At 38.9% G+C, this 15,245-nt stretch overlaps 1 protein-coding gene across 3 annotated transcripts; it reads left to right on the top strand.

Moving 5' to 3' along the window:
- Positions 1 to 212: 212 nt before the first annotated feature.
- dffb (DNA fragmentation factor, beta polypeptide (caspase-activated DNase)) lies at positions 213 to 14,704 on the top strand. 3 transcript variants are annotated; one of them, XR_011962717.1, is made up of 7 exons: positions 213 to 402; positions 2,331 to 2,457; positions 3,685 to 3,870; positions 4,653 to 4,732; positions 5,550 to 5,720; positions 8,516 to 10,053; positions 12,249 to 12,303. XR_011962717.1 is itself a non-coding variant. In XM_072586741.1 (7 exons), exons 1-7 carry the CDS (start codon positions 298 to 300, stop codon positions 12,511 to 12,513), a joined length of 1,035 nt encoding a protein of 344 aa, XP_072442842.1. In that variant the 5' UTR covers positions 225 to 297; the 3' UTR covers positions 12,514 to 14,704. The 3 variants fall into 3 exon arrangements, 1 of the variants encoding a protein (XP_072442842.1); XR_011962718.1 differs by having other exon boundaries at positions 8,516 to 10,063; positions 12,249 to 12,273; XM_072586741.1 differs by having other exon boundaries at positions 225 to 402; positions 9,953 to 10,053; positions 12,249 to 14,704.
- The last annotated feature ends 541 nt before the right edge of the window (positions 14,705 to 15,245 follow it).

Raw genomic sequence — 15,245 nt, 5'->3', positions numbered from 1 at the left:
ACGAATGAAAACTTCAACTTTTTTCGCACGGCATGGAACCCAAATGACGAGGAATTCCCAATATTTTCGCGCGTTATTTTGTTGCAAATCATCCAACACCAGCACAAAGGAAAGAAACAATAAGCAAGCCCTTCACTGTATTCAATTGTCCCTGCGTGTGTGTATTTGATAGTTAACAATGTCACCAGCAGGACATTCAGGAACTTCCTCCCCTTATTCCGACATTTGTCAAGCCGGGGGCTCGGAGAGTGCATGCGCACTTGCGTTTCCTTGTAACAAAAAGTTCCTAGTTTTAACATGGGGACCATATTCAAAGTGAGGAGTTTGAAGACTGACAGAACGTATGGAATCGTAGCCAGAGACTTGGAAGATCTAATGACAAAGGGATGCCAGAAACTGCAGGTGAAATTGAATACATTGTGTAAATTTTTTTTAAATTATGAAAGCAAGTGCTTTGTAATGAACAGAGACGATCGGAAATCTGAAGAGACATTTATTCGTTAATTTCTGTCGACGTTCAGAAGCACTTCCGCAAATCTTTCTGTGGAGAGAGCTTACTGGTGTTTGCACTTTCCCTCCAGCAGAATTGAAAACGTTCACCATATTTATTATTCGGGGTTCCTTTGTCTGTGAGTGGCTAAATAGTCGAGCTAGCATTTGGCGCTCAGCGTTTTCCTGTTGTATAGTCTCTGTCCGTGATACCAACAGCGTGGGTTCAATTCCCATCACCGCTTTGAGGTTACTATGAAAGACTTCCCTCGCCCGAGGTCTGGTAGCCTTCATTTTAAATCACCACCAAGTGCTTATCTCTAATGCGAGAGCAGCCTCTATGGTTTGGAAAGGCTTTGGCGAGACAAGTCTGTGTCTAGAATCACACAGTCCCACCAAATTCAAGTGAAAGGACTGAGGGTATGGATATCTTATGTTACTTTGAGAATCAAATCCTGTAGTTTATAAACACTATAAACTGTTGTCCCCAAAACGACTTGTAATTTATAAATTATATGTAATTTAGTGAAGGCCTATTGCCCATAAATTTTAAATAATCCTAAACTAAAAAGCAGATTATAAATTAAATGATACCATTCTAGAGACTTGAACACACAACCCTGAGTTACACTTCAGCCTTAAGGGCTTGCTGCACTGACAGCGTACCCCCTTTGAAGACATTAAACTAAGGCTCAGATTCTGCGGTGTTATTTTGAGAAAGAGTGGTCTCCCCTGTGTCTTAGCCAATAATTACTCCCCATTTGCCGCTAATACACCATTATTTTGTTATTGTTTGAGAGATCTTTCTGTCTGCATATTTGCTGCAAAAGTCCTTTGGTGCCAAAGGCTATAAATGCAAATCTTTTATTGAACATTTATATAACTACTTACCAAGCTAAGAAGTGTATTTACCTATGATGGGTGTTGGAAAACTTGCCACTTGTCAGGTGGGCATCCTTCCTGCATTTGGATTGGGATACATGATATCTACTTCTAAGTGATACACTGTCACAGATCAAGGAAACACTTAAGATATTTACTATTATACTTTGGCAGGGATAACGTGTTGTTACTCTGTATCTGAAATTCTGCCAGTATTTTTGGCTATGGTAAAGATATTACTTCACGCAAATGCACTTTATTGAATTTTGATTTCCTCAGTATTGTACAATTGGCATGTCGGCTCTAGGTTTGGCATACCATACTATACAGAAGCATTCTCCAGTAAAGCTTTCACATTATTTGCCAACAATTTCAACGAGTTATGAAATTCTTCTTATGAATGTAGGGTAATACTACCTGTGCAGTGGTAATTTGAGTCAAGTCATTTGCTTAAACTCATTGGAAACCAGGTAAAAACAGTGACTGCAGATGCTGGAAACCAGATTCTGGATTAGTGGTGCTGGAAGAGCACAGCAGTTCAGGCAGCATCCGAGGAGCAGTAAAATCGACATTTTGGGCAAAAGCCCTTCATCAGGAATTTTTCAAGCCAATTCTCTTGAGGTGAAAGGACCATGTTGTCATTTCTTTAAAAATAGCTACAGAATGATTAAAAAAACATAAAGTTACTGTTGTCTAATCTGCCACATGGCTGCTCTTTTATTAAAGAGGGAGAAATGACTGGTGGTGATTTAACCTGAGGGTCACCACATATCAGGTGAGAGAAAAGGTTGAGAAGGAGAGTCCCTGATCCAGGAATTGAGCCCACACTGTTGATACCTCTTTGCATTGCAAACCAGCCATCCAGCCAATTGAACTCACCAACCCCCACAAAATGATTACAGGAAAAAAGAATAGTGTTTATTATATTTTACGGTAACTGCTTGTTTTATCTTGGATAGATCCCACGTCAAAGATGTCGCTTATGTTTGTACAAAGATGGGACAGAAGTTCATGCTGACAATTTCTCGTGTCTGGAAGATAACTGTAAGCTTATCTTTCTGGAGCAGGGACAGCAGTGGAATGGAGGTAAGTCCAGATTCCCATGTGGACTGGACAGATTTTGAGAGGAGAGGGAACAGATTTTATTTGGGAAACCTGGGATTCCTGGTTTCTCGTTGACTTTCTTCAAGTTGGTTCCACCTCTGGAAGTCAGCCAGATTGACAGGTTTGATACCCTGTGGAGTAGGGCAAAGGTTCAAAGGAGATGCAGCCCAGGAATAGCAAAGCTGCTCATTATTTAGGGTGTGGCGGGGGGGGGGGGGGGGGGGGGCGGGTGCAACAGAAGTACAGAACTGCAGTCACTCATACTCAAAGATTGGGAAGCAAATAAATGTGGTGGGTTGGAGGTTGCACACTTGCTTTTCTTGGCTGACAAGCTGTTCTGTAAAGGTGCCCACCCTTTTCATGGAGGAGTCCTTGTCTCCCTTTAGATGTTAGCCAGATGTTGGGAATCCAGTTGGGCAGTACATGCTAAGTAACCTCTTGGGAGTGTTCCCTACTCTCCAGATCCATCCCAGCTCCATCAAAACTGGAAGTTGGGTTTGGGATTTTAAAAAATTAACATTTTATCCAATCCTGAAAGTGCCATTTGTCTACGAGTCTTTTGCAACTGCTTTCATACAGTCATAAGGACACAGGAGAAGGTCATTCAATCCATGAAAGTCATGATAGCTCTCTGCTTAGCAATCCATCATGTCTTATTTTGTTACACTGTCCCTGCAGCCTTCAAATTTACTTCCCTTAAGTGCCCATTCAATTTTCTTTTAGAATCATTTCTTCCCATGCTCATAAGCAGTGGTTTATTCATTCCACATCGAGTAGTTTCACTTGTGAAAAACCTTAAAACCGTGTAACCTAGTCCTTGTACCATCTAAATGGGAGCAGTTTTCTGGGAGATCTGTTGCAAATGTACACTTTTAGTTGGTTGCTCACACAGAGCTGATGCTTATCCCTGCATTTGAGGAGTACATTTGATGGGCACTGGGACAAGAAGACTTAGTGTCATCAAATTAGGAGTATTTTGTATGGTGGAGGATTTGGGGGATGGATTACTTCATGTGCCAAAGCAACATGCTAGACTATATGGAATGTAGTTTGCAATATTGAAGGCTTGCTGATGAGATAGCCTATTGTGTAAGCAAAAAATTGAATCTGAATAACAATGTTTCACTGTAGCTTATAATAATTTAAGATCATAATTCCAATTCAGATTGATTTTAAAACTAAAGACTTGTATTTCTGTCTCATTTACAGAAATTTGCTACTATTTAAATAAAATATTTCATGACCAAAATAATGAAGAACTAATTATGATTGCAAGACAAATGTTATCTGATGAAACAGAACCCAGGAGAAAGATGCTGCTGCAGTACATTGTTCAAAACACTGCTGGAAATATAACAGCTGAAAATCGTAAGGATGACCAGGAGTGGTTTGAAGGTGATGTGCTGCTGATGTTGATAGAAATATCAGACTGAATAACCTTGGTTGTTTAGAAACAACATGCAAAATATACCAATGGTAAATTCATGCTCAAATGAAACAAGAAATTCTCATTCAGCCCACTGATAGGATTTCTTTGACAATCATGCACAATTTTCTCAGGCATATGTCATAGTCCCAACAACATCATTCTCCCTTCCCCATGCCACACATCTTCTATCTTTTCCTGATGATGCTTACTGCATGTCTGTGTGTTTGGAACTCTTTGACTGAGTATGGTGTCACCTTTAGGTCTGTCTTCAATGTCTACACATAACCTTCCATCAAGTGAGCTTAGATGTGCTAAACCACTTGAAGAAGTCTTTGTTCCTCTGTCAAAGAAACTGGCATAACATTACATTTAAGACTTTGTTATTGAACTCATTTGCAGCAATGTGATTTCGACAGACTCCCTCCTAAGCAGCCTAACATTTACAATGCTGCTTCACTAGAGATTGGAGAGTTAATGAGGGAAAAAGAGACACAGTAGGTGGAAATAAGGCTACATTTTGGCACAGCTGTATCAGATTTATTGCAGAAAATGTAACTTGGCATTATAGGTGACCTAGGGTAATTATTAACATACATGCAATAAATGTGCTACACAGTGACCATCTTCTTCAAAAGTAGGCAATTAAATATCCTATTCAACCCCTTTGTGAGTTGATGATTCAGTTACACTAGTATATAACTGTTACTACAAATTACAAGCACGATCTATAGGATCTGTTATATTTCAGGTTTGGAATCGCGATTTAAAACCAAATCTGATTATATGAGATTCAGTTGTGGCAGAAGAATGAGAAATTACCTGACAGAGGTATGAAATTGAAACAATTTATATTCTTTAATATAAAATTATCTGTATGAAGCACAATGTTTTCTACCTTTTGAGATGCGCTTTATGCCAAATTATCACATTAACCTGATTAGGCTGTTTCCATCATGTTGTAATAACCAAAGATTGTAAATGTAATAATTTCAAAAGTCTACCCATTTCTATTTTACTCCTTCTACCATGATGTGGTAAGATTAAATTATGCACTTTTCTCAAAGTGTACATTTGTAATAAAGCAATGCCCTTCCTCTCACCAGAAGCCTAGGAACATTTGCATACTTGGAGTGGTGTTGGTTCCAAGCATTTTCCTTTTAAAAGGAACACCTCCCAAGTCAGTTGCTTCAAGGTATGGCACTCTGTCAATTGGTTGTGTGGCCTGGATGTTGGATCCTCACGAGCTCATTCTTTATAGCATAATCTATTGTTCTGTAAAAATGCTTCCAACAACTATCATTTATCTCACACCTTTAACAGAAAAAATCCAATGATACTTTGCAGGAATTTTATCTAACAAAATTTCACACTGGAAATATTAGGGCAGGTGACGATAAGCTTTGTCAAACAGGTGGGTTTTATGGAGTGTCTTAACTGGAGAAGAGAAATTATAGAGCTTGGAACCTTGGCACCTGAAAGCACATGCTCCAATAGTGAAGTGATTCAAATAATTACTTACAAATATTCTCCTTCATATTTCTTCCCTTAATGCAAAATGTATACATCCACTGTGATATGGCAGCATCACCTAGCATGTTGATTCAATGAGTACAAAGACACTGTAACACATTGTTTCCATTCACAGGTTAAAAGCCATGCTGAAAATGTTGATAAAAAAGTGAAGGAAAAGTACTGTGCATTTGTAGCAAGAATAGAGAAACTGCTTCGACAAAGTAAGTTCAATGGGTGTTACTTTGACAGGACTGCAAATGATAATAGTCGTCTCTGCACTGATGAAGGATGGTTTACTTGTCAGGTGAGTTTAAGGTGATAGCTGAGCAAAATATAAACTGAAACCTCAAGCCTGGGGTTTTTCATGTGCCATGACTGTTGTATGCTAATTGATAGACATTAGTCTCTACTGATCAATCAGTTCAACACTGTTTCAGAAGCAAAATATTGTAGATACTCAAGATGTGAAGTAAAAACAAGATGCTGGAAATATTGAACATGTCAGGCAGCATCTGTGGAGGGAGTAACAGAGCTAACAGTTCAAGCTGATAATCTTTAATCAGAATTGGGAAAAGTTACAAATGAAATAGATTTTAAACAAGCCATAGCGCTGTCTCTTATTTAACAATGAAGGAGAAATTCAATAGCTTTACAGAAAACAGCTGAGATTAAATGATGCACAACCAAAGGAATTGGCAAATAAAGAAAAAAAAAGTTGAAACATCAGTCTGCCATAAAGCCTCTCTTATCTAATCTGCTATTCAATACGATCATTGCTGACATTCTATAATAATTCTTATTTCCCATAATATGCTCATGACTCCAGATTCCCTAACAGTGGTTAGCACTGCTGCCTCACAGCGCCTGAGACCCGGGTTCAATTCCCGCCTCAGGCGACTGACTGTGTGGAGTTTGCACGTTCTCCTCGTGTCTGCGTGGGTTTCCTCCGGGTGCTCCGGTTTCCTCCCACAGTCCAAAGATGTGCAGGCCAGGTGAATTGGCCATGCTAAATTGCCCATAGTGTTAGGTAAGGGGTAAATGTAGATGTAGTGGTATGGGTGGGTTACGCTTCGGCGGGGCGGTGTGGACTTGTTGGGCCGAAGGGCCTGTTTCCACACTGTAAGTAATCTAATCTAATCTAATCTAATCTACCCAAACTCTATTAGTCCATCTCTTCAATCTACTTTTTGACTGAATATCCACAGCTCTAAAAGGCAGAAAATGTCAACAATCACAACAGTGAGTAAAGAAATTTCACCTCACCTCAAACAGTTCAACCAGTCCATGCTGACGATAATCCCAAACTAAATCAATCCCACCTGCCTGTGCTCAGCCTATATTCCTCCAAACATTTCTTAATTATATATTTATCTAAATATCTTTCAAACATTGTGACTAAGCCTAAAACCACCACTTCCTCTGGAAGTTCATTCCTCACACAAACCACTCTCTGTCTGTAAAAGAAATTGTCCCTCAAGTCAATAAACTGGTCTTTCTAGCATGGATATTCTGAAATGTCTTCACTTCCACTTGACACATTTTTTCTCAGACACTTGATCCATTCTGTCCTTTTGTAATTCCCTCTTTCCATCTTTATAACTTTCTGTTCGTCCTAACATAAGTATCATCTGCAAACTTGCACATGTGACTCTGTTCCTTCATTCATGCTGACATAAAGGGTGAAAAGTTGAGGTCTCTGGCTCAAACTCTGGAGGACACCATTTGTCACATCATACATCAAGCAGGTTTAGATTTGACATCATACCAAAATGTAAAGGACAATTCCTGCCGACTTTGCAGAGTCTCTTCATTGGCTCTTAAAACTAGTCAATTATACATTGTGAGGACTCTCCCTGTGTCCTTAGCTGTTAACCCTTCAAAATTAAGTAAATATTCCAAATTGTTTCTCTCAAATCCAAAGTGATAACCTCATACAATGGAGAAGTATACTTAATGCTCATTACTCATTGGTAAGACTTTCACCTCTTAGTCATAAGATCAACAGTTCAGATGCTGATCCAGATGCTTGAACACTTGGCTGATAACCTAGTACTAAGGGAGTGGTCCAGAATTTCAGGTACTGTCTTTGTGATGAGGTATTAAATAGAGACCTCGAACACTGTCTCAAGTGGATGCAAAAATAATCCTGTGACACATTTTAAGAAAAATCATCACAGCATCAAGCCAACAACCATCATCACGAAAACAGATTCAGAATTCTGAAGAAGAATCATTTTGGACAGATACTGCGAAATCTGATAAGTCCCTCTCACTTTTTAACTTTTTATTTCAAATTCCAACATATATGGTACTTCGCTTTTTGTCACTAAAACAGATTATCTGATCATTTTCTCACTGCTGTTTACTGGACCATGCTGTGTGAAAATTAGCTGCTATGTTGCTGAGATTGCAACAGTGACTGTGCAGTACCTCAATATGGGGCTGTTGTAAATCTTCCTCCATTGAATGTCCATGGGGAAGGCCATCCCATTATCGGGTTGAAATGTGTGTAAATAAATCAAAGAACAGGGTGGCACAACATGGAGGGCCGAAGGGCCTGTACTGTGCTGTAATGTTCTATGTTTAACTCCGGGTGCTGGAGATTTTAAACAAAAACAGAACGTGTGGAGAAACTCAGCAGCTATAGAGAGAAACACAGTTAAAGTTTGAAGTCCAGTGATCCTTTATCAGAAATAGTGAGTGTCATTGTGGGTTGGTAGACGTTGGGTGCCAAAATATATTTCTGTGAAGTATCAAAATCATTGTGATGATATGAAATGCAGATAACAGCGATGTAAAAGCTGAATTATCAGAAGCTTCTCGTTAGCTAATGAATTTGCTTCACCTTTCATGTCACCAACTCTGTACTTGTCAGGCAAGGCTAAGTTACCAAACAATGTCTATCTCCAACAAGAAATAATCTAACCATCTCTCCTTGACATTCAACTGTTATTACCATTGCTGAATGCCCCATGATCAACATACTGGGACTTACCATTGACCAGAAACTGAACTGAATCAGCCATGTAAATATTACAGCTATAACTGGTCAGAGATTGGGAAATCATGTCAAGTAACTTACAGTCTATCTCCCCAAAGCCTGCACACCATCTTCAAGGCACAAGTCAGGAGTGCGATAGAGTGCTCTCAATTTGCCTGGACGAGTACAGCACTCAAGAAGCTCAACACCATTTGGAACAAAGCAACCTGCTTGATCAGCATCTCCTCATCACCTTCAACCTTCACTCTTTCTGTCACGAGCACAGTGTCATCTGAATGCATCATCTACATGATACACTGCAGAAACTTAACAAATCTCCTCCAGGAGCATTTTTCAAACCCATAACCTCTACCATCAACAAGCATAAAGGTATGAGATACATGTGAACACCACCACATGCAAATTCCCCTCTGAGTCACACCATCATTGGAAATATATCACTGTTACTTCAGCGTTCTGAGTCAAAATCCTGGAACTCCCTCCCACATAGCACTGTGGGTAAACCTACACATACAACAGTTCTGTGAGCTGACTCCTTAAACCTTCCTGTGGGCAACTGGAGATGGGGAATAAATATTGCCTGTGCTGGCAACACCTACATCCTATGAACAACTGTTTTTTTAAAGAGAAGCAGTGTAAACTGAGGAAAATTCTATATGTTGAGTGAGTCACCAAGAATGTTGCCGTTGGAGTATGGTGTGGGAAAATATGAAGTTGTACATTTTAGCAAGGAGAATAAAAAATCTGGATGTTATTTAAAAGGAGAACTATTGCTGAATTATGAGTTGCAGATGAAATAACTCCACAGCGGCTGGTATCCCATCACCAAAAAACTCCAGAGTCCTTTACACTGATTCAGTTCCCTCAGAGCCAGCTGTCAGAGTGAGCAGATCCTCTGACATGTCTGTTTACAACTGTCAGCCAGGGTTCCCTGATTGGACAAGCTTAACAGCCCCAAATAGGGAACTCATATTCTATGAGGTCCACCTGACTGACCTCATTACAATCACTATAGCAGAAGAATCAAGGTTTTCTACTGTATGAATCATAAAAAGGTTAATATGCAACTATAGGAAGTGGTTAAGAAGGTAAATGGGAATCTGACCCATTATTGAACATAAAAGTACAAATGTTATTAGAAGCATTGATGAGACCACACCTTGAACACTGTGTGGTGTCTGCATATATTTTGTGATTAAGTCTCTGGAGTGGGCCCTAAATAAGCCATCTTCTGTTTCAGAGTTGAGTGTGTTTCCAACTGAGGTGTGACAAATACATGTGCCCTGGTTTCTATATTCTTTTTAGAAACCACTAGCATAAGCTTATGTGGAAATGCATGGGCACCTCAGTGGTTCAAATGCTTTGTTTGGGCTGCGGTGGTTCAGGTTGCTTCCAAAGCTAACTTACACCAATGGCACAAAGTATTCATAAACTTTTCCTGTTTAAACAAGAGCTTCAGCCAAATCTCTGTTCAAGACTAAACAAATTGTCAGGTTGGAATTAAACATTGGAATTGAACTTCTATACATTTTCAGGGGGCGTTTGATCAGCAGGAGTGCAGTTCTTTCCATTCCATCAATCCATATGGTAACAAAGAAAACAGAATTGTGTTTAGCACGTGGAACCTGGATCACAGGTGAGTGGAGGTGTGCACTTTCAACCATCATTTCTGTATGTTTGGGAAACTGAGTTCATAGAAAAGTTCCTACAGTGTGGAAACAGGCCCACACCGAATTGTCTTACAAGTCCACACCGACCTTCCAAAGAGTACCCCACCCACACCCATTCCTCTACATTTACCCCTAACCTGCACATCCCTGAACACTATAGGCAATTTAGCATGGCCAATTTACCTAATCTGCACATCTTTGGATTGTGGGAGCAAACAGAGGAAACTCACACAGACACAGGGAGAATGTGCAAACATATCATAGACAGTCACCCGAGGCTGGGATCAAACCCAGGTCTCCAGTGCTGTGAGGCAGCAGTGCTAACCACTGAGCCACCGTGATTCTCTGCAAAATTTGAGGCGGTTACGTCTCGGTTTGAATGTTTGTAAAGTTTTCACAATAACTTTGAGATTTCATGTTCAAATTTGATGTGGGAGTTGAAAGCTAATTATCAAAATTCAGTTCTGATAAGATCCCTTTCTTTTTTAGTGTTTTTTATCTCCTTTATTATGAGCAGGGGAAAAATTAAGCCATTCCTGGTCTTACTCTCATGGTTAGTGTATTTACAGTTTGTAGATTTGCTCTTGTTTTTTACGCTATCTCACACGAGTGAATAATCTTACGAATAACAGACACTAAGCCACTAATTAATAAATTTTCCCAACTTGTGTGGATGAGTGCAACACCAACAACACTCAAGAAGCTCAACACCATCCAGGACAAAGCAACCTGCTTGATTGGCATTCCTCTCTCCCTCGTTCCCCCCTCCAACCCCACCACCTTCGACCTTCGCTCTTTCTGTCACTAGCACAGTGGCATCTGAGTGCATCATCTACACAGTGCACTGCAACAACTGAACAAACCTCTTCCAGTAGCACCTTACAAACCTACAATCTGTACCACCAACAAGGGCAAAGATACGAGATATTACCTCGTGCAAATTCCCCTCTAAGTCACATCATCCTGACTTTGATATATGTTGCTGTTACTTCAGTGTTGCTGGGTCAAAATCCAGGACTTCCCTCCCCCACAGCACTGTGGGTGTACTTATACATCATAAAGTACAACAGTTCAAGGAGACAGCTCACAGATTCTTCTCCTCAGCAACCACGGACAGGCAATAAATTAATCAAATTTTCACTTTTAAAGAATTGGACTTAAACATTTTTAAATTGTGTTTAATGTTCTATAAATACAGAAACCTTTAGTGAATCATTTTGCAGAGCAGATGATAATATGTTGATTTGTTTAGTTTATTTATTGAGTCATTTGTAAGTCTGTTTGTGAAACTATTTTGAAACTTCCGAAAGGCTTAAAAACAAAATGCCTGATTTAACACGTGATCGGGGAGTGGATCATTCCAAACTAGGCAGCATGAGGCTCGAGAGATTGCAAGTCATCAGCCTGCATTCAGCCAGCTTCCTGCATGAAGTTGGTGGGAAGTAGATTCTGGCCTCCAAAAGGGAGGGTAAATTCCCAGGCACAGGAGCAAGGGAACGATGCTGAGCTCCAGAGAAAATCGCACCAAAATGGCTTTCTTTTTAAAAGGCCTCTTCTTGTCACACGCCCACTCTTTGCTTGGGTGACCTGGCTGAAAAGCTACAATTACCCTATTGAGGTCTCAGATTAAAACAGCAAGGAGGTCCTAATGACATGATTGGAGTCTTGAGCTTTACAGAAGGATCCTGTGTATGACCCTCTTTCTGCTCTGATGTGGAGACTAAAGTCACAGCTTGAGAAACCAGCAGAGTTTGTCAGTGAGTTTATTGCTGTTGCTTTTAATTATCTGGTAAAGTTATCTCTACATTTGCCAGATGTGATCTGCTTTTATGAAATATTATTTGATTGTGATGACTACATCATCATTACGACTGAATTCCAGTTTATTCTGAGGCTGAAATCTTGCTACATGGTCTGACAGGAAGTGATATGTGTGTCCTGTGACTGTCTCTTCCTCACTCTGGCTAAACCCTGCCAATATTTTGAAATAAACTGATGAGAATAAATTTCAGAGATTCCCAAGTTGAAAGTGTGAATTGTAATTATTTATTTGATTGAACAATCCTCAGTAGTAATTGTGAAATTTGACTTGTTTAAATGTGTACATTTAACGAAGATTGCGTTTTATTTCAATATTCCTAATTCAGCATTTTCTCCACAGGATTGAGAAAAAGCGGGCCATCATTCCAGCAATAGTCAATACTGTAAAGAATCAGGACACCGATGACAATCAGGTTGAATTTTTCTACAGTCACTTGTTTACTCTGGCCAACCTGAAGCTGGTTCACATTGCCTGTCACAAGAAAACAGAGCACAATCTTACATGTGACCCACCTCCAATCAACAAGATCAAGAAAAGAAAGATGAAAATGTCTTCAGCTCCCCCAAGGTCTGCTCGGAAGTATTTTTCACACAGTGCCATGTAATTTGCCTGAAGAATGCCTTTAAGGATTGGAATGGAGAGTGTAGGTGGGTGAGAGGCTTCTCCAAATTTACTGAAATGTGCAGTCATAGAAGAGGTAAGCTTTGCAATTGAGCTCTCAGTGTGAAGCTCGTTAGTGAACTGAATGCTGTGAAACGGTGAATGCATAAATCAAGTGATACAGGTTTGTGTAGACGCTCACAAAATATTAGTTACTATTGTCAGAAAATCAGTGATGGTCAAACTCAGGCAATCAGTGACACTTATCTATGCCATGTTTCTTCAAATTTAAATGGATTCCTTTTAAAACTGAGGATGGATTAATACAGTGGTGTTGTAGAACAGAAACATACAGGCTGGTATGTTCAAATGTTCAGGCTTCATTCATACAAAACATTTCAAGTTCAAGTTAACTTATTGAACATCTTTAACAAAAGGGCAGCTGTCAAATTCAACTAAACTTATTGAATATTTTTAATAACAGTGCAAGGCTATCTGTGAAACCTCCATGTTACTTAGAAGTGAATGACAGCAAAAGTGGATAGTCCCTTCTAAGGTATGACTCAGATTGCTAAATTTAATGAGAGAAGCTTAAGATATTAAAAAGAGCTTGAACTGCTTTCTGTCCAATAGGTAATACAAGTCAACAGTGGAACGATGGTGACAATGGCAACAAAATCATGTTATGCTTTATAGGTGGAAGGACACACTGTTTATCTTCTTCTCTAATAGTCTTCACTTTGCATATATACGGATAATACAAAGTATTTCAAAGCAAAAGGAAGACGTTATATTGTGCGGTTATGTTTGACAAAAGCTAAGTATATCTCCTATATATATGAGTGTCTGTTAGTGAGGGTAATCCAGATACCATCATTTGTGTTGGGTTCAACCAGAATCAAGAACCCAAGAGAAACAGAAACCTATCATTGAAGGTTGATTCAATGTTTCAGAGTTTAATCTCAAAGTATTCTCAATATTACAAGCTTCAAATAGTTTCAGTCACTGGTCTCAATAATGTCAGTGATTTGTGAAGTATTTGTTAATTATGACACCAGTGAGTTGCCCTTACAACCACTGTTTTTCATTTGATTGTTACTGCATCCATTAATGATGTGTAATTTAAATTGGTATATAACTTTAAATACATTTGTTCATTTCTTGTATTCTCTATTTCATTTAAAGTTGTGAATCTGATTTCCTTTTAGATTTGTCAATGAAGGCAATTTGGTAAATCAATCCTCTGCGTAGCTAGTGGGAATCCAAACTGAGCACAAAAAAGGATAAATTTGATGTGAAATTGTTCATGTAAAACAATTTGGTGCACTGACTCAGGCAACTTTCATCTCACAATGGAGGGCAAACAATGAACTGCTCTGCAGTGAGGAATTACAGCAAAAGAATGTTTATAGGTCCCTTGGCAGAAACTTTTGGCATTCCTAAAATCTAGAGTTCTTACAGATCCAGAATTATTAAGTAGCAATCAGGAGTAAGGACCATGATTGTTTGATACTTTGCAATGTTTGTGATGATGAAAGAGTTATCATTGATCTCAGTGAAACAGCAAGAAGACATTCATTACAGAGTATGGAACTGTATGACTCTCCAATTCTTCACTGAGCCATAGAAGTCCTGTTTAAAAAAATGTTTTGTATGTTATGTTCAAATTATAATCTATTTTTCTGTAAATGTATGAATATTTAATTGTATCAAAAGTATGAACTTTAATGCAGAAGAAAAATGTTGCAAATTTCTCCAAATCATTCAAAAGAGGTTTTTACCCATTCTTGTGTTTAGAGATTTGCTTCTGAAATTATTCTTATATCTTGGTGCTTGTGATTTTTTCCTTTTAAGCACTGTCATCTTCTGTTTGAGTGTAGCACATGTTTTATTATACATTTTGTAAATAATTGATGAATTACAGTCTGGGTTTAAATTTGTAGACTTTGAATCATGTACATCGAATGCAGCCTCCAAGTATCTCTACTTGCCTACAACAAAGATCACTTGTCTTGGTAACAATGAGTCAGAATATGATCTATTACAACAATTATGGACACAGGGATATATAAAAATGTGAAAAAAATGGAATCTTTAATCAATTGATTCTAACATTTTTGCTGCAGAATGGATCTGCCTTAATTTTTAGACTGTCACAAATGTATCAAGTTCAAATAAACGTTTTAATACCTGTTGCTCATTTGGCAACCTGATTAATCATCATGAAAAGTATACCCTGCTGCTAAAAATAACACACTGATCCCAGACACAGTGGAGATGTTTCCGTAAGAAGGCAGCAGAACTCTGGTGATATTCCTATGCTAATAATCCAGATGTCTAGAATAATGCAGGTGTATGATCCAATCCCACCAATGATGGAAAGAAAATATGGGTCCTGGTATTTCTTCTGCATTCCCAGCCTCTCATTTTGCCTGGACACACTCCACTTCAATTATTTGTCTTACCTTTCAGATATTTTCTAATCAGTTTGTTCTGAGATGTTGCTCACACCCCTAGAGCAGGTAGGACTTGAACCTGTTGTGAGGATGCCACCACTGCACCACAAGGACCTCAATCTACTTTTAACTCTTTCCAAATTAATGAACCATTTCAGTAAGTACAAAGCATTGTGCAATATTATTAATTTGACAGGCAAATATCTCATTTGTTATTGACAACACTGTGTACACAATGACAATGGTTCTCAGTGATGGCCTCAGTCCTCATTAACATATT

Source organism: Chiloscyllium punctatum, chromosome 16 (assembly GCF_047496795.1).
Source record: "Chiloscyllium punctatum isolate Juve2018m chromosome 16, sChiPun1.3, whole genome shotgun sequence".
NCBI lineage: Eukaryota > Metazoa > Chordata > Chondrichthyes > Orectolobiformes > Hemiscylliidae > Chiloscyllium > Chiloscyllium punctatum.
This window is presented reverse-complemented; position numbering and strand designations above follow the sequence as displayed.

Bases quoted from the DNA above. Each gene is read 5' to 3' on its own strand.
- dffb (XM_072586741.1), top strand. From the start codon at position 298: ATGGGGACCATATTCAAAGTGAGGAGTTTGAAGACTGACAGAACGTAT. The intron at 403-2,330 runs GTGAAATTGAAT...TATCTTGGATAG, and splicing joins AGGGATGCCAGAAACTGCAG to ATCCCACGTCAAAGATGTCG. The intron at 10,054-12,248 runs GTGAGTGGAGGT...TTTTCTCCACAG, and splicing joins ACGTGGAACCTGGATCACAG to GATTGAGAAAAAGCGGGCCA.